The 24,448-nt window shown below is 48.7% G+C and overlaps 1 protein-coding gene across 1 annotated transcript in view; it reads left to right on the top strand.

Annotated features, from left to right (window-relative positions):
• ZDHHC7 (zinc finger, DHHC-type containing 7) overlaps positions 1 to 24,093 on the top strand; it is a 31,461-nt gene extending 7,368 nt beyond the window's left edge. The window contains exons 2-8 of the mRNA XM_012648223.1: positions 6,906 to 6,991; positions 10,540 to 10,874; positions 17,238 to 17,362; positions 19,581 to 19,677; positions 20,167 to 20,248; positions 21,336 to 21,466; positions 22,042 to 24,093. Coding sequence (XP_012503677.1) covers positions 10,557 to 10,874; positions 17,238 to 17,362; positions 19,581 to 19,677; positions 20,167 to 20,248; positions 21,336 to 21,466; positions 22,042 to 22,218 — 930 coding nt within the window. The 5' untranslated portion in view covers positions 6,906 to 6,991; positions 10,540 to 10,556 and the 3' untranslated portion in view covers positions 22,219 to 24,093. The remainder of the gene's footprint in view (positions 1 to 6,905; positions 6,992 to 10,539; positions 10,875 to 17,237; positions 17,363 to 19,580; positions 19,678 to 20,166; positions 20,249 to 21,335; positions 21,467 to 22,041) is intronic.
• The last annotated feature ends 355 nt before the right edge of the window (positions 24,094 to 24,448 follow it).

The following is a 24,448-nucleotide window of genomic DNA, read 5'->3' as shown; positions in this document are numbered from 1 at the left end:
TCCACAGTAAAGCTAGTCCCCCGTTCCACGCTCTTTGGAAGGACGTCTCTGCACAGCCACGCTAAGGAGTGCGGATATGTGCCACCTCCCTGGGGCAGAAGGTCTGCGTAAATGACTCGGAATTCTTCAGCACAGGAGATTGGTATATGCTCTCATATTTATTTATTTATATCAGTATGGACTCGTAGATATTTATTTTTTACTCTGGGTTATAATGCAGTACTGTTTTATTTTGTTGCTCAAATCGTTCCAGCTTTGGCCATCGAGAGCTCTTGCAGTTGGTTCCTACGCCCCTTTGACACGCCCTGTCCGTGTGTGTGTGTGTGTGTGTGTGTGTGTGTGTGTGTGTGTGTGTGTGTGTTGAACACTTCCTTTCTGGCCGTACAGGGTGCTCCAGGCTCATCTTGTGTATCTCCTGCCTCAGCCCTGGTTCCTTTTATTTCGGTGGAGAATGGTGTTAAAAACCAAGAGCTGGGTGTTAGGTGTGCTGGTGGCTACCTGGGTGTGGCCCCTAGGCCCTCTCCGCGGACAGAGCCGGTAAATGTACGTGTGCGTGCTAACCCGTGTATACACAGGCATCCACAAGTATTTCTCTGTGGACTGTGTTTATATTAAACTAAATGTGAGTTCGTGCTCACGTCTCCACCTCTAGTGCGTGCCCGCGTGGTCGCTGCAGCGTCCTCCCTGCTTGTCTGGACCCTCCCGCTCCCACCGTCTGCCACCCATTACTGAACTGTTCAGCTCCAGAGTGTGAGGGTAATGGTTTCAGAACTGTTTATCACACCCCGTGGGAACAACTTAACTAAAATGCCGAGCTAACGGCTCCTTTTGCCTTTGTTCTTAGAGATTCCACTCACTGCCCCAGTTTCTTTGGTCAGCTCCTTTCCCTGGCCTCTGCAGTAAGTTTTCTCATGTTTCTCATACGGTCGTCTTCTGTCACAGTCTGCATTTCGTCCTGAGATCCTTGACCTCCTAAATGATTTTTAATAAATCGCATGTATTAACGTTCACTGTGTTACAAGGTTCTATGAGTTTGGGCGCGTTCATAATGCCAGGTAGCCACCGTCACATACCACGGAGCAGAATAGTTACGCTGCCCTGAAACCAGTGCCCTGAGCTTTGCCACCCCCAGCCCTGGCAGCCACTCATCCGTGTCCCGTCTCTGTAGTTTGCCTTTTTCAAAATGTCATGTAATTGGGATCATACAGCGTGTAGCCTCATCACTGGCTTCTTTTACTTAACAATGTGCTTTTAGGATTCATCCATGTTGTTTGTTGATAGCTCATTTCTCTTTATTGCCAAATTGTAAGGGTGAACCACAGTTTACCCCTTCACCTATTGAAGGACACGTGTTTAGTGCATGCGAATAAAGCTGCTTTGAACATTCCTGTGCGGGGTAGGAGTGTGACTGCTAGACTGTGCGGCAGGACTATGTTTAGCTTTATAAAGCTGCCAAAGTGGCTGTACTGTTCTGCATTCCCACCAAAATGAGTGAGAGTTTTGGTTCAGCATCTTTGCCAGCAGTTGGTGCTGGTCAGTTTGTTTGTTTTTTAAAGAGATGGGAGTCTTGCTGTATTGCCCAAGCTGGCCTCAAACTCCTGGGCTCAAGAAATCCTCCCACCTCTGCCTCCCAAGTAGCAGCCCTAATGGCATATGACGCTGAGTGTCTTTCCGTTGGCGTATTTTCCATCTGTGTAATCTTGTTAGTGAGGTGTCTGCTCAGATCTTTTGCCTATTTTTAAAATTGTTTTTGTTTTCTTATTGTTGAGTTTTAAAAGTTCTTTATGTATTCCAGATATGAGTTCTTTATCAGATATATGATTTACGAATATTTTCTCCCAGTCTGTGGCTTGTCTTTTCATCGCTTAACAGTTTTCTTTCTCTTTGACCTTTTTCCTTGCCTTCTCTGCGGCTTCATTGCCTGGGTGTGCACTCCTGCACCTTCATTCCTTAAAAACAGAAACCTGCACTGAACCTGTGTTGCTCTTGTAGTTACAAGAAAAGTTCAAATACTTACAAAATTAGAAAGAAATGGGAACGAGTGTGTTGGGGCCTCTTAGTTTACATGCTGTTAGTCTAATAGCTTAACTGGCTTAACTAGGCATATTAGTCTTCATTCTGATTCTGTTAAATCCATTTTGGGGGCTATCCTAGGCTTTTTAAGTGTGGCATGGTCATACCAAAATGCACCCTGGTGGGACTGGCATGAAGTCACAGGGCTACTCATTGTCATCTTGGGTGGTACTTAAATCCCATGGGTCCAAAGGAGCAAATCTGTAAAATGGAGAGACCAAGAATTTCTTAAGGATTGCCGTAAATATTAAGTGAGATAATACATGAGAGGGGAAATTAAACAAAGGATTTTCCTCCTCTTTCCCTTTAGCTACAGACGTGCATCATTTAACTGCGGTTTAAAAAGTTTGCTTCTCTAATGTTCTCAGCACTCAGTCTCCCAGGCTCTTTGCCGAAACTGCCAGTAAAGGTCTGAGATTATCCTGTTGGCCTCTCCTGCTGCTTCGTCTGGGTGGTTGACAGCTCCAGCCTTCCTGGCTCGCTCCCCCCTCCTTCCCTTAATGCCCTGGCCAGATTCCTTTAATGTCTGTCCCCCAGGGTCTCTGCCCTCCCTTGGGTGTGCTCATCCCTTCCCACTTCGCCTGTCAGCTCTGCACTGGGGCCTCTCGTCCTGGGTCAGCTCTGCTTACCCTACAGGTACCTCAAAATTCGGTGAATCTCAATCTCGGCACTGTCCGGGTCTGCAGCTCCCACGTTGCCGAAGAGTGTCAACCCCGGGGCAGACGTGCTTCCCAGGGCTCCTGTTTGTCACCACGTTGCTTCTCTCAGCGGCCCCAGCGTCTTCAGGCCCTGCTCCCCTGGTAGCCCCAGCCCGGTCAGCTCTGCTCTGTGTGATGGGAGGCAGTCAGCTCCTGGGCACCAGCCCTCCTCCTGCCAGTCTCATCTCATTTTGTTGCCACTTACCTTTTACCTCCTTTTTTTTCCCCCTTTTTGAGACAGAGCGCAGTTACCAGGCTGGAGTGCAGTGACACGATCATAGCTCACTGCAGCCTTGATCTCCTGGGCTCAAGCCTCCTGAGTAGCTGGGACCACAGGCATGTGCCACTGTTCCCAGCTAAGTTTTATTTTATTTCATTTTATTTTTAAATTTAATTTTCATAAATTAATGAATTAATTGAAAAGGGGTCAGCACACCCAGAGTGCAATGGATACGCCTCGCCCTGGGAAAACCACCTTCGTGATCATGGTATCTCCCCTGCCAGGTTTAAGTATCCCGGCTAAATTTCTCTTTCTTTCTTTCTTTTTTTTTTTTACTTTAAAACAAAGTTGAGAATTTTTTTCGTTTTTTTAGAGAGTTTCACTATGTTGCCCAGGCTGGTCCTGAACTCCTGACTTCAAGCAATCCTTCTGCCTTGGCCTCCTGCATAGCTGGGATTGCAGGCCCAAGCCATCGTGCTGGGCGCACCAATTACCTTTTAAACCATCTGTTTATTTACCTAAGGTTCGGTGCTTCCCATTCTAGCAGAGTGAAGTCCAGAATTCCAGACTCCTTGGAGTGGCAGTCACAGTACTGTTTTAGAGGACCCCAGCCCTCTAGCACGCTGTATCTCCTCTCCTGCCCCTGGGCACTGTCTCAGACCACTGTTCTCCCTTATTGCCCATACCTTGCTGGTCCGGCCACGGCCCACCCATGCTGTCATCTTTATTGACACTTCCCTGGTTCCTCCAGACAGAATTAGCTGTTGTCATCCCTCTCACTTATCACACTTTTCTCCTGATTTGGGGACAGCACTTAGCACATTGTTTACAAGGCTTGATTCCCACTTGGCTGGTTGGTGAGCTCCTGTGGCTGAAGCCGGGCTGTGGGCCTGGCGGAGAGTGTGCGCTTGGACACCCCGTGTCTGCATTAGATCTCTCACAGCAGGGTTTGATTTTGCTTTGTGTAATTCTTCTGTGCTCGAAACAGAGATGCGCTTATTTCTGTTTTTTATGGGTCCTCAGAGGGTGTATAAACAGTAAAGCAATGACGACTTTAAACAGCGTTTTAATATAAACATGAATATCAGACTCTGGAGTAGACATTTTTAGTATTGCAATAATAAAAATAATTATTAAATACATCTTGATTCTTTTTTGTAGTAACTGATCACCAAAGAATACTATACTTTTTGTTTACTTATGTGTTTTCAGTGTGTTTATGAGAAATACATCTGTTTATAGTCAGGGAAAACAGTCAGGAGAAGATCTTCCAAAAGTTGCTTGAAGTTAAGATAAAAGTAAATCCAAGACAGGGTCTTGACTCACAAATGCAGTTTACACAGGAAGAAAGCTGTCTTAGCAGCTAGCTAGGACTTGCCTTTTGCTGCATCCTTTCACTTTCATACCTGTGTGTACCTGTGTTGGGTATTTTTTTTCCCTACTCAAATTTTTATTGAGGCATAATTGATATACAATGAATTGCACAATTTTAAGTATATAGTTCATTGGGTTTTTAAAGACAGCTCATTGAATTTTGTTTTGACAAATGCATATCCCTGTGTAACCTACTTCCCTCTCAAGATCTGGGCATGGCCACCAACTCAGAACGTAATCTTGGGCCTCTCCTCAGTCGTTTTCCCTGTACTCAAACCCCTCTTCCGATTTCTTTCAAAATAAGTCAGTTTGCCTGGTTTAGAGTGTCGTACGGGTGGACCCACACTGTATAAAGTCTTCTGTATCTGCCTTCTTTCACTTAGTGTATTTTTGAGGTTTATCCATGTTGGTGCTCGTATCAGTAATATTTTCCTCTTTGCGCAGAAGTATGCCATTGTATGAATGTGCCACTGTTTATTTATCTCCTATTGATGGGTATTTGAGTTGTTTCTAGTTTGGAGATATTATGAATAAAGCTACTATGAACAGTTTTATACAAGTTTTTGTGTTCATATTTTTTTTCTTGGTTAAATATCTAGAAGTGGAATCATTGAGTCATCGGGTAGGTGTTTGTTTAACTTTGAGAAAGTGCCAGACCGCTTTCCAAAGTGGTTGTTGTATTGGTTACTTTTTAAAATGTATAAAAGTAATAGGGCTTTAGTCTCATTCTAGAAATTCTGCCGTGGACCTGCAGCTGGCATTCCTGTGTTTTGCAAAGCAGTTTTAGATTCTATAACTTTGCTAAGATAAGCTCATTGGAAAATAGTTCAAAATATTATTAAGCATTTAAAATTGTTGGCAATTGCGTAGATATTTGAATAAAGTTATTGTTTATAAATATTGTACTTAAAAAGTCACCTCCATTAGTTTAAGCAGCTTGGGATTCCTGGCCACACCTGTTACTAAAAAGCTCAGAAGGAGCCCAGAGCTGGGAGTATGTCGGGGAACCATTGGTGTCTCAGTGTTTGCTGAAGGCCTGGGATGGAAGATTGTCCAGCGAGCCTGGAGGGATCTCACGGTGGCTGCACGGCACACTTGAGGCAGGAGACAGTGAGGGCCTCTGGGTTATCGGGAGGCGCCCAGAATATGTTTGACGGCAGAAGCCAGGGAAACTCTCCCTGCCCACCTCTTGATCCCCCCAGGCCCCGTCCCCTGTGCCCTCCCGCCGCCAGCCTGCTGGTGCGTAGTCAGCCTCTCGGTTTCACACAACACACAGCAGCGGAGGGTTTACGTAAGCAGAAAAACTCTGGAAGGATGTCGCATACAAACAACCGGACAGGCCATCAGGTGCCGTGGAGCCAGCCAGCCAGACGGCAGCCAGAGTTCCGCCGTCGGGAGGTCGCTGTGCCCGCCTTGCTCTCCCGGAGCCCCTTTGCCAGCGCTCTGCTGTGTGGAAGGTGGCGCCCTGGCCTGACCCTCTCGTTTCATTTTATATTCTCTCCTTAGGGCTTCCTCCTCGTCCTGTAGTTCTCCTTTAAGGAGATTTCTACACTCACTTGTCCAGTACAGTTTTTAAAATGCTAACATTGTGTTTTTATTTTTTAATAGGAAGTTCTCAGAAGGTTCCTCTTTTTGTTTCACAGATACCATCTTTTCTCTTATTTTTCAGAATATTAGAGTTGTGTGCTTTGTTGAAGTTTCTCCATGCATTGCGTCTCTTCTGAATTCCTTCCCCCCCTCCCCCCATTTCTTTCTTGGGCCCTGTCTTTCATGAGACATGTTGGGCTTGCTTCATTTTTATGGCAGAGCTGTGACAAGCATTTAGAACCTCTGGTAGGGTGTCCCTTGGTGGCCCTGGCCTTGGGGAAGTGTGGCAGCAAATCTGACCTTTTTGATGGGCTTCCCCTGCATCTTGATGCCTTTAGACCTTTCTCTTGGGCCATGTTAGTACTTCAAGAGAGGATTTCTCTACTCTCCCACCTGCCGGGGTTCTGGAAGCCACGTGGGAGAAGAGCGCTGGGCGTCTCTGCTGTCAGCGGGAGCCCTCGCTTGGCTGCAGCGTCTTCCTTCCGGTGCTCGCTGTCTCTCCCTCTTGCAGCAGGGCCTGCAGTTCCGTCCAGCACCTCCTGCCTCTCGGGCTGTGTCCCAACGTTTCTGGAATTCCTTTAACGTGCCTAGTAAACGAGTTTATTGATGGCGGAGCTGCAGGCCAGCCAGATTTGGTCTGGATTATCCCCGGGATCTTTCTGGAGGTATTCGGGCTTATGGATTTGTATTAACAGTGAGGCTGAAAGAGCAGAAGGGCAGAATGGACACATTTAAAATAAATTACTTAATTTCCAGGATTGTCAGTCAGTCTCAGAAGAGCAAAACTTAGTAGAGCAATGATTTCATAGTTAAGAATAGTTCTGAATGGTAGAACTTTATGTGTGAAATGTTCTGTTGCTTATGTATTCTCTAAAAATCAATCATATGCTAAGATGTATTATGTACTTTTCTGTCATAAATAACTTTTCTAATGAGATTTTGCTATCTTTCAGATCCTATCACATAGGACAGCATGCACCTTAAGATCCTGAAGAAAAGGCACAAAATGTTCAAGTGATGTTTAGAAATAATCTGTGAGGTAAGAGCGTATAATCTTTAATCAGGTGTTTAATCAATGTTTCCATTCTCACAGCTGAGACGAACTTGCATAGTTTCGAAAATACAGCGTGCGCGTGGTAAAACACGAGAGCAGCGGCAAAAAGGTCGATGGCGACAAGTAAATCTTTTCACCTGCTGTGTGTGGTTTGCTTATCGCACGTGCTTATTGAAAGCACGGTGCGTCTTTAGGGGCGCGTCTTTGGGGGCACGTCTTTGGGGGAGCGTCCCATGAACTGAACTGGGAAGTTACTGGCCAGTGTGACGAGATGAGGGGAACACCCAAGTGTCAAGGCAGTGGAAAGGTTTTTCTTGTGTGCTTGTCCCCTTAACCAATGAAGATCTGTGGTGTTGCTTTGAGTGTTCTGGGAAACAGGACTTTATTTAACATGAAGATAAAGAGGGTGGGTTGAAAAATGTAGAGGGAATGACATTGGCCATTAAAGGAGAAGAGTGATGATGCGACGTCAGTCTGACAGTCGGTGCTTAGTGCTTTCAGATCCTTCCAGAAACGAGCTTTGCGAGTGTGGGGTCAGTAGTGATGTGTTTAGTGCAGGGTGAGACCGCGTCCTCACTGCTGGCGAGCACGCACACGTCAGTATCGCAGCTCAGATTGCCTGCCGTTTGCTCCCCTGTTCCCAGTATTTTTAGGTTAGGCTCAAGTGAAGGGATGGTTTCTTCATTTCCTCCCTCCTTCCTGTCGCATTAGTGAAGTGTAGATACAGTGACGCAGCAGATGCCCTGCACTTTTTACTGCGGAGAGCTCGGTCTGTCCAGGCTGACTTTGCTGCGTTCATTGACTGCTTTCTTGAAAATAAGTGATTTCTGGATCTCAGACTATTTTCCTATTGACTTCTAGTGGGTCTTACAGATTTGTCACAAAAGCACTTGTGCATTGTACATCACTAGTGTGCACTTCTAGGAATGTCCTGCCATGACCAGGGTTTGGTGTCTCTGTGGATACTCTCCTTACACCGGTGTACCTGCCCTCTGCACCCCCGGGGTGAAGGCACGTCTCCGTGGCAATTCTCACCACGACCTGGACCAGGAAGGCCGAGCTGAACTGGCTCAGGTGCTGGCGTGGTGCCTTTAGAAAACTCGCAGGACCTTGCTTTCTGTGCAGAACTCAGACTGCGCAAATGCGCTCTCACAGGACTGTAGCTTGTTAACTTACTGCTTAGTAAGCAAGCACCCCTTTCTCATAGAACGCGTCCTACTTGAGAAGTAACCATAAATGAAGTGGTTCTGGTCAGAGGAATTTTCCAGCTTAAGGCCTTGACGTACTTGGGCCCACAGTTGTGATTCACTAAGAAACTTGTGTAGAAATTACTAGGAGGCTGTTTGAATCTGAGTGAAGGACCACTGTGTTGTGTCTTTGTGTTGCATCTGCCTTTGAACAAGCCCGTCCTTGCTGTGCGCCAGGCAGTAGGCAGGCACAGAGCGGGAGCACGGGGCGGAGACCCAGAGCCTCCCTAGCAGGGCTGACCCCAGGCCGGTGGATGTGCCAAACTTCTCCAAGGTGGAAAGTGGTGAGTAACCGGACGGAGAGCTGATGAGTGTGCCCGAGAATTCGGGGGAGGCAGAGCAACCTCCAGATACTTTCTTGGCTCCCTGACAGCACCAGGCTTTCCAAGTGTTATAGGCAGAAGCAGTTTCAGCCTCAGTCTGCAGATAGTCACATCTGATGTTTACAGGCCCCTTTTCCAAGTGCTTCTCAGAGGATGGAGAACTCCCTTTTCAGTGGGGCTCATGCAGAGGTGATAGATTCCGCACAGGTGTTTGCAGGAGCTGAGCACACGGATCTGGAAGAGTTCAATAAATGCTAGCTGAAAGAACGCTGGGTGAGGGCCTGTCCAAATTCTTTTGCTCTTTAATTTCTTCTATTTCAGTTAAACATTTTTAAAGCCAATGTTGTCTGATTTAAGAGTAGGGCTATTTTACTGACTTTGGAAAACAATTTCATTTTTCTCTTGTACCTATCAGCATTTTTGTATTGAGAGGGAATTCTGCAAAGTATCGAGGGTACGAACTCTCGTCAGCAAGTTCATTTATGAATGTTTTCATAATCGCCATGTTCCAGTTACATTTAAGGAAGAAAAATGTCACGCCCAAGTTTGAAAAACTGCAGTTAATCAGTTGAGAGCATTCTTATCACTCCTCCTTTTTCACACTCAAAAAGCCACGTTCTCCGCACCCCATGTCTGTCTAATAGACGAGCAGAGCTTCTGGTCAGTTATTGACATGCTTGTCCGTGTTTTCTCTCCTGTGAGAAAGGTAAGACACAGTCGACCCTGACTCCTCTCCCTCGCTCTCTGTTGTCACGAGCATCACCGCTCTTCTATCAGACACCGAGAAGAGAAGGTGGTAAATCTAAAGAAGCCGTCAAAACAGTTACCAGGGGCCGGGCGCGGTGGCTCACGCCTGTAATCCTAGCACTCTGGGAGGCCGAGGCGGGAGGATTGTTTGAGCTCAGGAGTTCGAGACCAGCCTGAGCAAGAGCGAGACGCCGTCTCTCCCCAAAATAGAAAGAAATTAATTGGACAGCTAAAAATATATAGAAAAAATTAGCCGGGCATGGTGGCGCATGTCTGTAGTCCCAGCTACTCGGCAGGCTGAGGCAGAAGGATTCTTGAGCCCAGGAGTCTGAGGTTGCTGTGAGCTAGGCTGATGCCACGGCACTCACTCTAGCCTGGGCAACAAAGTGAGACTCTGTCTCAGAACAAAACAAAACAAAACAAAAAATAACAGTTACCAGGAAAAATGCAACGTTTTCTTTAGTTTCTTTGGACCCTGTATGTTCTTGGAACTCAGATGGTATAGGAAATAGGGGAAAGGTACCAAAAGAATAGCTTAAAAAAGAATGGATTAATGAAGGAGACTTTAAAAAGATTAAAATCGAGGTGAAGCGGCATTCTAGAAAGAGAGGGTAGAGTCAAGAAAAGTAGAGATTAAAGCGGGAGCCTGCTGCAGAAACACGGTCACCGAGAAGTGCGGGTGGGAGCTGGGAGCTAGCGCGTGCGAGCGGTGTAGAAGTGAGTGGAGACCACCTGTCCGCTCGCCGTTCCTTCCTTGCGCCGCTCGGTACGTCTGTGCTTGGGAGCAATGTGAGGTGAGCTGCTGGCCAGAGTGCAGTCGGGGGCTCGGTGGAGTGGGTGCAGCGGTGGCACGGCGGGGTCCCTGTACCCCGCAAGAGCCTGGGTGCTGGGACTTTGCATCCAGCCGTGCTTCTCGCTGTCCTGGTTTGCGTGTGGCTGTGGCCGGCCACAAGTGACAAGGTTTGTGTGGGCATAGCCTGTGCTGTGGGACTTCCTGGGTGGTAGACGGTGAAACAGTCATCAGGTGAAAGGTTTAAAAATTCAGATCTTAACTAGGCAAGTTTTCATGTTCTTTTCTGCCGAGTGTATTTAGGCTGACGTTGTAAAATGGCCAGCGGCAAACCGTAGCCCTCAAATTTGAGGTGTCTCGTGAGCGTGTGTGCGAGCGTGCGTGTTCCCCGTGAGCCTCACCAGCTCTGTGTCGACCCCTCCCTAGGGTGCGTCGGGGAAATCATGCAGCCATCAGGACACAGGCTCCGGGACGTTGAGCATCATCCTCTCCTGACTGAAAACGACAATTATGACTCTTCATCCTCCTCCTCTTCCTCCGAGGCCGACATGGCAGACAGGGTCTGGTTCATCCGTGACGGCTGTGGCATGATCTGCGCCGTCATGACGTGGCTTCTGGTCGTCTATGCAGACTTTGTGGTGACGTTTGTCATGCTGCTGCCTTCCAAAGACTTCTGGTACTCCGTGGTCAACGGGGTCATCTTCAACTGCCTGGCCGTGCTCGCCCTGTCGTCCCACCTGAGGACCATGCTCACCGACCCCGTGAGTGCTCCCCACGCCGCCATAGACTGGCCATGGGCCTCTTGTCATATGACCGCAGGTTTCTGTTAATTCCTGGATTCAGGCTGGTAGCATTTTTCAAGGCAGAGAGGGAGGATTCCGTCATTCCTGCTGTCACCAGGTGTGGGGCTGTTACTTCGGTGGAAGCCAGGCAATGTAGACTGTAGGTACAGTGCACCCAGAGGGAAGTGACAGGTGTGTGGAAACCAGGAAGGTGTGTTGGGCTCATCTCTGGAGCACATTCCCTTTAGGCCAAGAGTGGAGGTAGGTCAGACCTACCGCAGGGCGCTGCTCTTAGTTCCCTCTGTATCGAGGCCCACCTGGTTCGGCTTCCACAGCGGGTTTAAGGCTGCTTCTCTGAGTTCTGAGACATCTCCTGGTTAGGGAAGGGCATTGGGGCCGATTGCACAGACCCTTGCAGCTCAGCCATCAGTCACTGCCAGACAGTTCCAGCCTCCCCGCAGAGCTTGGAGGAGATGCCCGGGGGCCGCAGGTGTGCACAGCCCGGTGTTAGTGGTCCATATGGGGTTTTATTGGAAAAAAGTTCTTTTCACTGCTTTAAAACAATGGTTTTAAACCACTGGTACAGGGGCTCCTGATGTATGAATTTAAACTCCAACCATAGCTTTACATGTAAGATTGGGACTCTTTTTTGAGAATGAACTGATACTGATCAGCCTCATGTAATGTGGTTTATCGGTGGATTTATCTAACTTATGTGATGTCTGAATTTGTCACGTGGGGTTTTGACATACGTTATTTACTTTGTCTCCTATTTGACTAGTAGAGGTCTTAGGCAGTCTGTCCCTGGGAATGGGACAGTATTATAGACCCCACCCGGTGGGCAGTTGGAGGGCGGTACCTTGGGGACAGATTTGGAAGCAAAGTCTGCCATTGGTTCTGTAGTCCGATCTGATCGTGGAGTTTTTGACCATAACCAAGCCTCTTCCCCAATGGGTTTGTGCCTTCAGAGATTTTTTGAGGGTCATCTCATTTCCTTTTACACAGCAAAAGGATTCCTCTCCTGCCAAGCCCTGCGCCTGATCCCCGGGTGTCTCCATCCTCTCTCCTTCCTTGCCTGCAGCAGAAATACCTCGCAGTCAGGTGCTTAGATTGTGCCGAGGGACAGGGACAGGGACAGGGTCCAGATCGGTGATTTCTACTAGAATATCTCACTGTTGGAAAAGCCCAGTTACTATTGACCATCTTCCTGGACAGTGAGAGCTGGGCCGGTCCATCCTTCACGGGCAGTTGTGTGGTGAGACCACGTCCATGCAGAGCTGCTTGCTTGCGAGAGGAGGGTCAGCCAAGCCAAGGCTTCTCTTGGCAGAGTCTGTTTCTGCTAATAGGTGCACTTGGCCCTTCCTCCTCTGCATTTGGGCTCTCCAGCCTCTGAGCAGACCAGCTGCTGTCCCCCCCGCTTTCCTCCTGGGGTAGGGGGAAAGGCCCCCGAACTTCCCGGACGCCCTGAGAGCTGAGGGAGGCGAGGAGGTGGAGTAGAAGGTGTGCAGGGCGCCGCCGCTGCCCCTGGTGTGGGCGCGTTTCTGTTGCTTGTCCAACCCCACAGAGGACCTTGAATGAGGCGCCTCAAGGGAGGGGGCACAGGGTAGAGGGAAGCTTGACATCTTGGATGTCAGGGTTGTTTCTACTGAGGTTTAATCCACATGCCACAGAATCCGCCCTTGTAAAGTGCGTGGTTCAGTGGTTTTAGTACGTTCACAGCGTTGCGCAGCCATCCCCACAGTCAGTTTCAGGACATTTTTATCACCTCAGAAGGAAACCTCACACCCTTACCGTCACCCCCCAGTGCCCACGGCCCTAGTCTGCTTTTGCCTATTCTGGACGTTTCATGTGAATGGCATCATGTAACACGTGGCCGTTTGTGTCTAGCCTCTTGCACCGAGCGTGTTTTTCAGGTTCCCACTGTACGTGTAGCAGTACTTACTCCTTTCCGTGGCTGAGTGGTGTCCATGGTGTGGACAGACCACATTTTGTTCGTGGCCATCATCAGTAGGGCGTTGCGCCGTTTCCCCTTCTTGGCTGTTGTGAATAATGCTGCTCTGAACGTTTGCGTGTAAGTTTTTGTCCGGATGGATGTTTCATTTCTCTCGGGTCCATGCCCAGGACTGGAGTCGCTGGGACACATGGCACTCGGTGTGAAGCTTTGTGGAACTGCCCCGCTGTTCTCCAGAGTGGCCGCACCACTTTACATTCCCACGGGCAGCGTCCACGTCTTTGTCAACACTTGTTATTGTCCATCCTTTGTGCCGTGGTATCTCATTGTGGTTTTTATCTGCATTTCCCTAACAACTAATGATGCTGAACATCACTTCATGTGCTTATTGGCCATTTGTGTGTTGTCTTTGGAGGAATGTCTGAGTTCTTTGTCCATTTGGATGTCACTGTTTCAGCCACGCCATGTGTTAGGATTCTGGTGGCAAGTTAAAGAAACCACGGGGCGTCGGCATATAAAACTGAGAACCCAAGGGCAGGGGTGCCTCTGGCCCCCTGGCAGGCTGGGGGTGGGATGTGGAAGCTGTCAGGAAGGTGCACTCAGCGTCCTGGCTGTCGCTGCCACCTCGTGAGGAAGGGTAGCTCCACAGACCGGATGCAGCTGGAGTCGGTAAGCTCCAGACCCACGGCTCTGAAGGAGAGACTGTGCGTGGCCCAGCAGGGTCAGACGTCCCCTCTCCGTCCCCTCAGTGGGGAGTTGCTTTCTTTCTGCAGATCAGGTCTTGACCATGCCAGGGTCCAGTCCGGACTGAACTAGAACCATCACACTGCCCCTGGGTGGGGCAGTTGAGGACGTGGGGCACGCTCTCCAGTGGGACGTCATGTCATTTTCCTAAACCAACAGGACCAGGGAGTCCTCGCTGGGGTTGGCTTGCGTTTGCTTTGTTATTTGAGGAAAGTCATTGGCACTTTGAGCGAGAGGGCGATGGGGTCCATGGCATTTTCTGGATGGTAACGAGTCCCACCGTGGGAAGATGAGACTGACTAATCCTAACCTTTGGAAACACGGGGAGAACTTATAATTGTGGAAGGGCACTGAGTGAGAGAGGAAAGGCCAGCCGCTACCCCAGAGCCCGCAGTCTTAAATGCCGCCCCACTGTATGTGCCCGAGCCTCCGGCGCAGACGCTTGCGAGAGCCTCACGAAGGGCGCCCTCCGCACAGCTGCTGCTCCTGGCCGGGTGCTCTGCCAGAAGGGTCCTGTCGTTGCCCCTCACGGCAGTGCTAAGAAGGCGGGGTGTCCACGTGAGAACGTGAGGCCTGGCAGCTAGTGAGAGGCGAGCTGGAATTGGAACCAGATTGTCTCCAAAGCCCCCACTTTTTTGATTAACTTCTTACAGAACGTGTCAAACGTGCTCAGTAGACAGAAAAGACCGCACGGTAACGGCCCCAGTCACCACCTCAGGGTCTGTCTGGTGTCAGCCGAGTCCTTGCCCACGCTCTTCCCCCCAGGTGATTTGATTAAATCTCACTCATGTTTCCTTTGTAAATATTTGTATCTTTTTAAAGGGCTCTTTTAAAAAAATATAATCTCAGTATCAATAGCTCATGTAAAGCAATTTAATGTTTAATATCATCTATCCAGTTAGAGTTCAAATTTTCATTTTTTTGTTTGAATCAGGACCCAGATAAAGATCCAATGCGATTGGTTTATGTATCTCTTAGTATGTCTTTTAATTAATCCCTGTGGCTCCTGCCATTTCTCTTTTTACTTGGGATTTTTTAAATTGAAGAAACGCGGCCCTTTGTCCTGGCACTGGAGTTTGCAGTTTACAGTCGTGTCCTGGGTTTTAATGGGCTCCGCATCCCCACTGTTTCCTGTAAATTAGTAGGTAGATCTGCTCATGCTACAGACGCTCATTCTCAACTGCCCCTTGGTTAGGTCCTGGGGTTCCGGAATGCCGGGGCGGTCAACAAGGAAGGGGATGCAAAAAGAAAGTGCAGAAAGCTCGCTCTGCAGAGCTGACTTCCTGGAGTCTGAGGCCGTGGAGAGCACTTGCCCTGCTGGGGTGGCGGGGGAGGTGGGACGTGTGCAGGGGCAGCTGGAGGCAGCCATCAGGGCACTTGCACAGGCGTCCCGTGGCCTGGTGCCTGCGGCCGGTCCCATGGGTGATGGGGTGGGAAACATGCAGGATACGTTTAGAAAACACCTCCCCTTGAAAGTGGTTAAAACGTGAACTCGAGGTTACCTGGAGGGCTGGTTTTGGTGAAAGGACGCACGGCCCCCATGAATACAGAGCAAATGGGCAGCCCCCTGCGGCCCTCTCGGTGGGCATTTCCTGGCAAGGCCCTCCGTATGGTGTGACCTCGTGCAGGGGCCGCCCCTCCTGCGTGGTGTTTCTGCTTCTGCTGAGCCACGCCTCTCGAGGCTCAGAGTGCAAATGTCGGTAACAGAGTGCAGGCTCAGGTGCGTGGGCTGGAAGCCCCGCCGAGGCCGTGCCCTTGAAGAGCTGTGTTGTCTGCCCAGGCTTCTGAGCAGAACCGAGGAACTCCTGGAACCAGAAAGTGCCTGAAATCCCATGCAGGATCTCAAGTCCTTAAGGATCACCTCATGAGTGCTTGGCTACCCCTTGGAAACATCTTTCCTCAGTTAACAGATCGTAAGTGATCAAAAAACGGATAGCACTGGGGTGTCTGCCTTCCAGATTGCATTGTGCCATATCGCACCACATTTGCTTTTACTGTGGAAAAGTACATGCATATCTCAAAAATTAAGGTGTTTGCAGTTTTAAAGTTTGGCCCATTTCCTCTTATGGAGGAAATTTGTGACAGCACCTGGGGTGTACATGCAACATGATGGGATTTTATAAAATCGTAATCAGCATTGAGACTCCTGGCTTCATGGAGGGAAGTCGGGTTAAAGACTCCAAATCGTGGTATGTAAGTTCAGTAAAGCGCTCTCCTTGTTCTGATTTAGATTTTTAAAGACAAAATTTAAACCCTTAACGTTTTGAAGTTTAAGGAGGCAGTTTTAGTGTTGGGAAACACTAGGATCTTGTCCTTGTTTGGAGGAAGTCGACTGTGGTGGGGTCCGGGAGGGGACACTCAGGCCTGCCTTGCAGACCCCTCCCGCCCCCTCTTGCCCGTCGCCTCAGGGGCCTCCCTGCCTGCTGCTGCCTGAAGCCAGCTCTGCCTCGTGGGGCTTTGAGCCCAGCGGGCTGTGTCTCCGCGGCATACTCACCCGCTGCGCTTCCTAAAACGTGATGTCACAGAGGTTCAGGCCTGTGGCTTTAAGGAGCTCCAGCCTCCACCTCCGGGATCTCCCAGGGCCTTCCTTTGGCCCCCACCCCTCCATCTTCTGGTGCCTGCAGAGTCACTGCACCCCTGGACTCCAGATGTCTCTGCAGGTCTCCGTCCAGACTCGAGCATTTCCATGGGAAGTACAGGCCCTGGGCTTCGGAGCAGGCTAGAACTTGTTCCCTTCCTCGAGGCATTAGCAGCCCCCAGGCAGGTCTGCCTGCCTTACTCCACCCTGCCATAGCTTCCAGAATAACCTCCCACAAGCACGGGTTCCATTACGTATCTCCAATGCACAAAGAACAAAATCTTCCCTGTTGCGGCCAGCGTGGGCCTCACTGCCCTGCGTCTGGTCTCAAGTCGACATGGCACTGCATGGGACGACTCTTGGCCTGCGTGCTCTGCCCCGAGCCGCCAGCTCGTGGCCGCCTAATGCGTCTCTCTGCTGCTTCCTGTCGACCATCCTTGTCCGGCTCCTCCTGCACTTGGGGCACTGGAAAATGCACGGTCACACCTTCGGACGCTGCTCCCAAGGGGCTGCCTTGTGCCAGACACAAATCGAGTCAGGTGGTCTGGGCCGCAGGTGCCAGGTTTGTGAACACTCTTGAGAAGGTTGGCAAAGAGACAAATGTATCGTAAAACTTCAACAACCGAGATAAAGGCCTTTTGAGATTGCTTTGTTCACTGTTCCCCTCCTGCCCTGGTAGGAAAACCCCTGTGGGACTTATCAGTTAAGCCCTCCCCTTTAGAAGGGTGAGAGGGAAATGGTGTGGACAGAAACGCCCTGGCCTGCTGGGGACAGTGCCCTTGTGTGCGGCCATACCTTGCCTCTGTTGGGTCCCGCAGTAAGCTGGGGAACAGGTGATCCAGCAGTTTATGAAAAGGATAATAAGGTATTTATTTTTTGTTTATTTAATACATATATTATTTCTTGTGGAAAATAAAACTTCTGGTCCTGTCCAATCAATAGTTATTTTTCATATGCCTTAAGTGGTAGCCACAGCATTATAAACTATTTGATGACCTATAAAATCTACGATGAATTCTTCTTAGCTTTTCCTTCTCTCCAACTGAAATACATTCTTCCTGTACTGCAGGGGGCAGTGCCCAAAGGAAACGCTACGAAGGAATACATGGAGAGCCTGCAGCTGAAGCCGGGGGAGGTGATCTATAAGTGTCCCAAGTGCTGCTGCATCAAGCCCGAGCGCGCCCACCACTGCAGGTACCACAGCCCCGCCCCAGCAGGAGGCGCGGTCCGGGCAGCATCGTGTGGCCCGAGGGTGTCACTCTCCTTCCTGGGTAGAGAGCTGAGGCCCAGGGCCAGTGCCAGCTAAGTGCCCTGGAGTCTTGCCCAGAGTTGGGAAACAGGACAGAATTTGGGATCCCTTCCTACCTTAGGAGACTTGCAGGCGATAGCCAGAGGAAGTGACGGGGCACCTGCTTCTGTTGCGGTGGCATGGCGGCCACAGGCTGCATATGTGTGCTCAGCATCTCTTGGGCGCATCCCATGTGGAGTCCAGTAGGACGGCTTAGAATCTTCCCCTCACTCCTGCTCCTGGTTTCTTCCAGCATGATAAATAGAGGGGCTATTGTGTGTTAGCTTTTGTCCATACCAGGTGTGGTGTTGCAGTGTAGACGCCAGGTTCTCTTGGACATGCTCTCAAACACCAATTATTATATTTTTAAAAAAGCATAGTCTAATTATTCATATGCCCTTTGACTATCTGGCTCACTTATTAATAGCATTTCTGACTCTCTCCTCACACTCCCCTGCTGGTCCTGGTTGCATTTTGTCCACTTCCCCCAGCTCTGCTGACTCCTGACTTTCAGACAGTGTGTTTGCTCCTTGGCGGGGCGCGGTGGCTCACGCCTATAATCCTAGCACTCTGGGAGGCCAAAGTGGGAGGATCGCTTGAGCTCAGGAGTTCAAGACCAGCGTGTTTGCTCCTGGTGGGGCTGGGCGTTGCTTGTAGGTGTTGGAGTTTGACAGTCTGGGTATATTTCTCCAGTCCTTGAAATGGTCGTCACCCATCTCTGCACTGTCAAACTGATAGGGCGTGGTTGTGCCTTTCTCCTAGTAGGTCATGATTTGCCAGGACACATGGGTGAGGATGAGCGGGAGGAAGCAGCTATAAAGGGGGTTCTGAGTACTTTACGACTATAGTGAAGGTGTTAAAAGGTTCTTATCCACCTAGTGTGGCTGGAAAGTAAAAAAAGCAGGAAATGGTATAGGACAGCAGACTGGCGGCTGTCTTGGGCCGGGCGTGGGAATGGGGAGTGACTGCCTGTGGGCATAAGGTTTCTTTGTGGACGATGGAATGTTCTAAAATTAGATGGTGATGGTCTCTCAACTCTGCAAATATAATAAAAATCATTGAGCAGTACGTTTTTAAAATGGGTGGATTTTATGGTATGTAAATTATACTTCAGTAGATCTGTTTAAAAAGATGAAATGGGAATGTTTTGGAAGTTGGGTGCAGCAGGAGTCAGGCAGAGAATCTGAGTCAGGGAACAAAAGGCGGTGCTCTCGTAGAAAGTCTACCTGGAGCTAAGAAATCTGCAGCCATGGATGTTTCGCTTGATGTAATTAAATGGCGCAAGCTATTTCTAACAGAATAATTGACAGCAAATTAGTTATTTAAAATTGGATAGGCCAAGCGCGGTGTGTCACGCCTGTAATCCCAGTACACTGGGAGGCCCAGGTGGGAGGATCACATGAGCTCAGGAGTTCAAGACCAACTGAGCAAGATCGAGATTCCATCTCTACTAAAAATAGAAAAATTAGCTGGGTGTGGTGGTGCATACCTGTAGTCCCAGCTACTTGGGAGGCTGAGGCAAGAGGATCTCTTGAGCCCAGAAGTTTGAGGTTGTAGTGAGCTATGATGATGCCACAGCACTCTACCTAGGGCGACAGGGCGAGACTGTCAAAAAGAAAAAAAAAAAGAAAAGTTGGATATATGGTATATTTTGAGGAAAAATAAATTAAAACTGTAAAAACATGATTTTATGCATGGGTATATATATATATAGATAGATGATTTGAGATGAATAATTTGAAGATACCAAGAATTTTTCTTTCTTTGAAGGCAAAAGTTCAAATCTTTTTTATTGCGATAGAATCTGTAAGCTTGCCAGATTGGGAACATTACTGATAGGTGTGCATGCTCCAGTTCCACTGAGAGAATCTGAAACTCGTGACATACGGCTAACTGTAACTTTTGCCCTGAACCTGTTAGTCCATTTTACTTAGGAAATAAGATATTTAAATTAATTAAAATGATAAACTTTAAAGGAGTATAGTGAGTATGTATTATAGATGTTTTTTAACATGCTGTATTATTACAGAATATTCATTCTAATTTTCCTCCACCTTGGTTGTGTTTGATTGTTACTCTGGTTTCCTCAGCATGGAACACTGAAAATCAAACTCTCCTTTTCAGTATTTGCAAAAGATGTATTCGGAAAATGGATCATCACTGCCCATGGGTGAATAATTGTGTAGGAGAAAAGAATCAGAGATTTTTTGTGCTCTTCACTGTAAGTAAAAATATTTTTATAGTGACTTATATTGAGTTAGAAATTCTTTAACTAGAATCTTATCTGGAGCAGGGAAATTTATTCTAACACCAGACCAGTTTCTTTCCAACCGTTTCTCCAGGATTCAAATTGTAGCACTGTGCTGTCACCAGTAGGAAGGAATCCCAATAGAGTAACTTGCGTTGCTGGTGTTATTTTAGGTGTTCACTGTGGTTTAATTCTCTGTCAGATGCCTTAAATCGCCATTGTCAATAGGATCTTCCTAAAGTATGTTAGAGCTTATTTCTCTGTTGTGTATACTTCTATAAAATTATTTTACTTGGTCTGATATGGTCTTGGGTAGGCAAATATCGACAACTGCAATTTATTCCTTCCCTCATTTTTTTTCTGAAAAATAATATGGAAGTGTGTATGTAATATTTCATCAGCCTTTGCTCCTAGAAAGATTTAATTGTTTAAAAGTTACTAACCAGTTTCCTCTCATTCTAGATGTACATAGCTCTGTCCTCAGTCCATGCTCTGATTCTCTGTGGATTTCAGTTCATTTCCTGCGTCCGAGGGCAGTGGACTGGTGAGCTCCGGTTTTGTCTGTCAGTCCTGGAAGTGCATGCTGTTGGGTTAAAAGGGGAGAAGGTTAAAGGAAGAATCTATTTTCCAATTTTGAAGGAAATCTTTGCAGTTAATTCAGGAATTAATTGAATTTTTAAAGAAAAGAATATGGTGAAATTCTAACCCTGCCATTTTGCTAGTTTAGTTTCTATTTTGCAGATTTTTTGAGATTGGAGGGAAATTAGTATTTTTTTTTTTTTTTGAGACAGAGTCTCACTGTGTTGCCTAGGGTAGAGTGCTGTGGCGTCAGCCTAGCTCACAGCAACCTCAAACTGTTGGGCTCAAGCGATCCTCCTGCCTCAGCCTCCCAGGTAGCTGGGACTACAGGCATATGCCACCATGCCCAGCTAATTTCTTTCTATTTTTAGTAGAGACGGGGTCTTGCTCTTGCTCAGGCTGGTCTCAAACTCCTGAGCTCAAGCAGTCTCCCGCCTCGGCCTCCCAGAGTGCTAGAATTATAGGCGTGAGCCAGCGTGCCCGGCCAGGAAACTAGTATTGTTTCCACCAAACCTTGTGTGTGTTTTCTGGTTAGCTAGCTCTCCACTGTTCACAGCAATCCCTGGCATTACTTAATATGAGTGAATGCAAGCAAGTGTAAAAACAGGCATTAATTGTCTAGCCATAGTTATGCAGTTAGGTCCCGATAGGTTTGTGCCACCCCACGGGACAGATGGGGAGTGGCCTCCTGTGAGGACTGCTCACAAGTGTAGATACACTTGACTCTTCTTGTCTGGCTTGAGTTGCATTTTAATAAGCAATTTAATACACAAATACAACGTCAATAGAAACCTTAGGCGATACAGAATCTTTTGAAACTACTGGCCAGGAAACGGTGGTGTGAGTTTTTGTTGGAAGGGCCGTCCTCCTCTGCTTCTTGGAGAGCATGAATGTGCCTGTATCCAGAGAGGACACGTTCATTCCTCCGCGGAAGCCGGCTGAGGGCTGCACTGGAGGGCTCCGCTCTGAGCCACGCACCCTGCCATCCTGCAGTCTGGGATGTCGTGATGCTCTGATGTCCAGTTCTAACCAGCTTTTTCTTGTTCACACAGAATGCAGTGATTTTTCACCTCCAATAACTGTAATCCTGTTGATCTTCCTGTGCCTTGAGGGTCTTCTGTTTTTCACTTTCACCGCTGTTATGTTTGGCACCCAGATCCACTCCATATGCAATGATGAGACGGTATGCCGTACTCTCAGTTGTGTTTGCCTATGACTCAGCCAAAGCTTGAGTAAATGGGAAATCCTAACGTCAGTAACAGGTGCATGTGTGTGAACTGGGGAGATTAATCGGACAGTCCCGATAAGCTCTGACAGGTTCCCTGTATTTGTTATTCCTTGATGTACACAGTGCATGATTTGAGTACCAGTTTGATTGGAGAGTCAACAGAGCCGGGCAAATTCCTGGCCCCCTGGTGCAGCTCAGGGAATTGAATGCTGCCTTTATGCGCTTGCGCTGCAGCACGAAAGCACGCACTCAGTAAATACTTGTATCCAGTAATAAGTGAATAAAATGCTGGTGCCCTGGCTTGGAGGCCTGTCATGGGTGCCTGGTTGGCTGCCCAGATCAGGGCACAGCCCGGCCGTCTCCGCAGCCTCCCCGTGCACACGGAGGAGCCGGGAAGGAGAGCCCGCGCTGTACTTGAACACAGCGGGCTTCTGGAGTTCGGCGGCGTCCCCCGTTTTAACCACTTGGCGTAACCTGTGTCTGTTGAGGTTCCTAGAGCTGCCACTACTTGGTGTTCTTTCTGCTTCCAGGAGATTGAGAGACTGAAGAGTGAGAAGCCCACGTGGGAGCGGAGGCTTCGGTGGGAAGGGATGAAGTCTGTCTTTGGGGGGCCCCCTTCGCTCCTCTGGATGAACCCCTTCGTCGGCTTCCGATTTAGGCGCCTGCCGATGAGACCCAGAAAAGGAGGCCCGGAGTTCTCAGTGTGAGCCCCCATCAGGCTGAGCTTCTGACGGACTTTGAGTTATTTATTCGGGGCCTGAAAGGGTATCCACAGCTCATCAGTGACCAGCAGGCAGGTGGAACCTACACGAGCCAGTTGCTGGCAGCGAGCAGAGTTCTCTATACTTACAGACGGCGGGTTTTCCAGGCTGGACGAGGCTGTCCTCAGTGTTCACCTGTACGTACCACTAACGAAAGGTGTGTGGCCACGTGACGAAGCCAAATGTCATTACCTTCCTGCACAGTTAGGATTTTTGTTAAGAATACTTTGCATTTTCGAAGAAGCTGTTTGGGAGATTACATGGGTTATTAAAATCCTGTTATAAGCTGCTCTTTTCAACCATGAAGGAAAAAAGTCAATCCAGTGAACCAGAATTCTCCAACCGGTCACTCCAGGGAGTTCCTGTCGACCCTGATTCATTAGTGCATTCCCGCGGTCCCAGCAGGGGCGTTTACATAGAAAGACATTTTGGTCTCGATTAGCTCTGACGCTTTGCACTGAAGTTGCAAGAGATCTGTGCACTGAACAGTGAGGTGGCTTCCGGGACACTCCCCTTGCCCGGAAGAGGCATCCTCTGACCCTTTCAGCGAGTCTGTCTGTGCGCGTGTCTGTGCGTGTGTGGGCCGTGTGCATGTGTGTCAAACTGGCAGTGTTGTTTGGACGACGTGACGTGTGTCGGCCGTGTACAGCAAACCGGTATTTTTAGAAGCCGAGTTTCAGGGAAGAGGGAGAGCTGCTGCGGGGCCTCCCCGCGGGGTTACTATGAATGTATCGCACTGGGGACTATCTCGATCCAAAGAACAATCATTCCTGTGCGCGCCTTTGTTGCCCTCCTGTTTTAATTTTATTTTAAAAATCTTGGGTGCATTAGGGCCTTGGAACTGATGTTTTTTTTTGTTGTTGTTGTTCCAGCCAAATTAGCAGTGTGGAAATGGCACCTCGGTAAGAGAAGAGCGAAGTCTCGTGGTGGCCTAATACGCAGTGCAGCTCGGTGTTGCTGGTGGGTGTGGGGCGGGCGGGCACGCCAGCCTGGCAGCGCAGGAGAGGCGGGCGTTGGCTGGGAAGGCGAGGGGACCACAAAGGCGGCCAGCCCCCAGCAGGGGTGACTCCACATGCCTCGTCACAGGCAACGCTGACTCCGCGAAGTCAGGATGGCAGCAGCCTGTCGGGATTGTGTGTCAGCATTTGTGCTTCTCCACCCACAGCTCAAGTGGTAAAATAGGATCCTTGGTGCGGAGCTTAAAATTTTGCCAGAAAGCAAACAGCTCCCCTCCTTGGGGACTTGCCTTAAACTTGCCTGGTTTGTACATTTTTTGCCGGTCGCATCAGGAAACAATCTGTGACAAAATCTGGGGGTCTTCCTTGAAGAAAGTGGGTGTTTCCCTCCTGGGAGCTTCTTGCCTTCTGCTCGCCTGCGAGCTGTCCTGTTTTGTATTCGGTTACGCTCAGCCCTGTCTCCATCAGGGCTCTGCCCCTGCTCACGCACAACCGCAAAGGGACCTAAGACGCAATCCTGGCCCAGGGAACAAACCTGCAGGATGCCCCGACAGGGACTGAGTCACTGCAGGGGACGGACTGTGTCACAGCCAGAGGGACAAAACACAGTGCGGGTGATCCAGGAGACGGAGTTTCCAGAGATTGTTTTGCATATTCATTTGCACATCTGTTGTCTGGGTTGGACATGTGTATCCGGCTTCAATGTGAGGCTTTTAATATGTATATCCTGTTTATCAATAAAAAGCAAATTATTGAAGTGGTTGAATCCTGTGAGACTTGGCAAGTGTGTGAAATCAAGTATACTTGACTTTTCGACCTCTTCTTTCAATGTAACTTTTATATGAAATAAAGTAACCAGTTGACAGTTCTCAAACAGTCTCCTAAGCCCTGGTGGTTCTTCCTGGACGTCAGTGTGTTCGCGTTTTCGGCGGTGGTTCTTTCTGCGGTTCGTGGCCCAGCCTGGGCTGTTCCGGTCAGTCCTCTGCAGCGTCCAGACCTCCAGGTGCCTCCATGCCCGTGACGAATGCCCTGCCTCTCCAGATCCCATCGTCCCTTCAATGTTTTACTCTAAGTTGACTCACGTTGGTTTTACATAGCTTTGTCCCAAAGAGTCCTGCAATCATTTTTTTTAGTGCATGTTGAAATAACAATTTTAATAATCTTTCTGTAGTCCAGAATGTCGGGTACCTATAACTCGATTTTAATTCATTCAACAAATT

Source organism: Propithecus coquereli, unplaced genomic scaffold, assembly GCF_000956105.1.
Source record: "Propithecus coquereli isolate 6110/MARCELLA unplaced genomic scaffold, Pcoq_1.0 Scaffold280, whole genome shotgun sequence".
Lineage (NCBI taxonomy): Eukaryota > Metazoa > Chordata > Mammalia > Primates > Indriidae > Propithecus > Propithecus coquereli.
The sequence above is the reverse complement of the archived record's forward strand: the minus strand, read 5'-3'. Positions and strand labels throughout refer to the sequence as shown.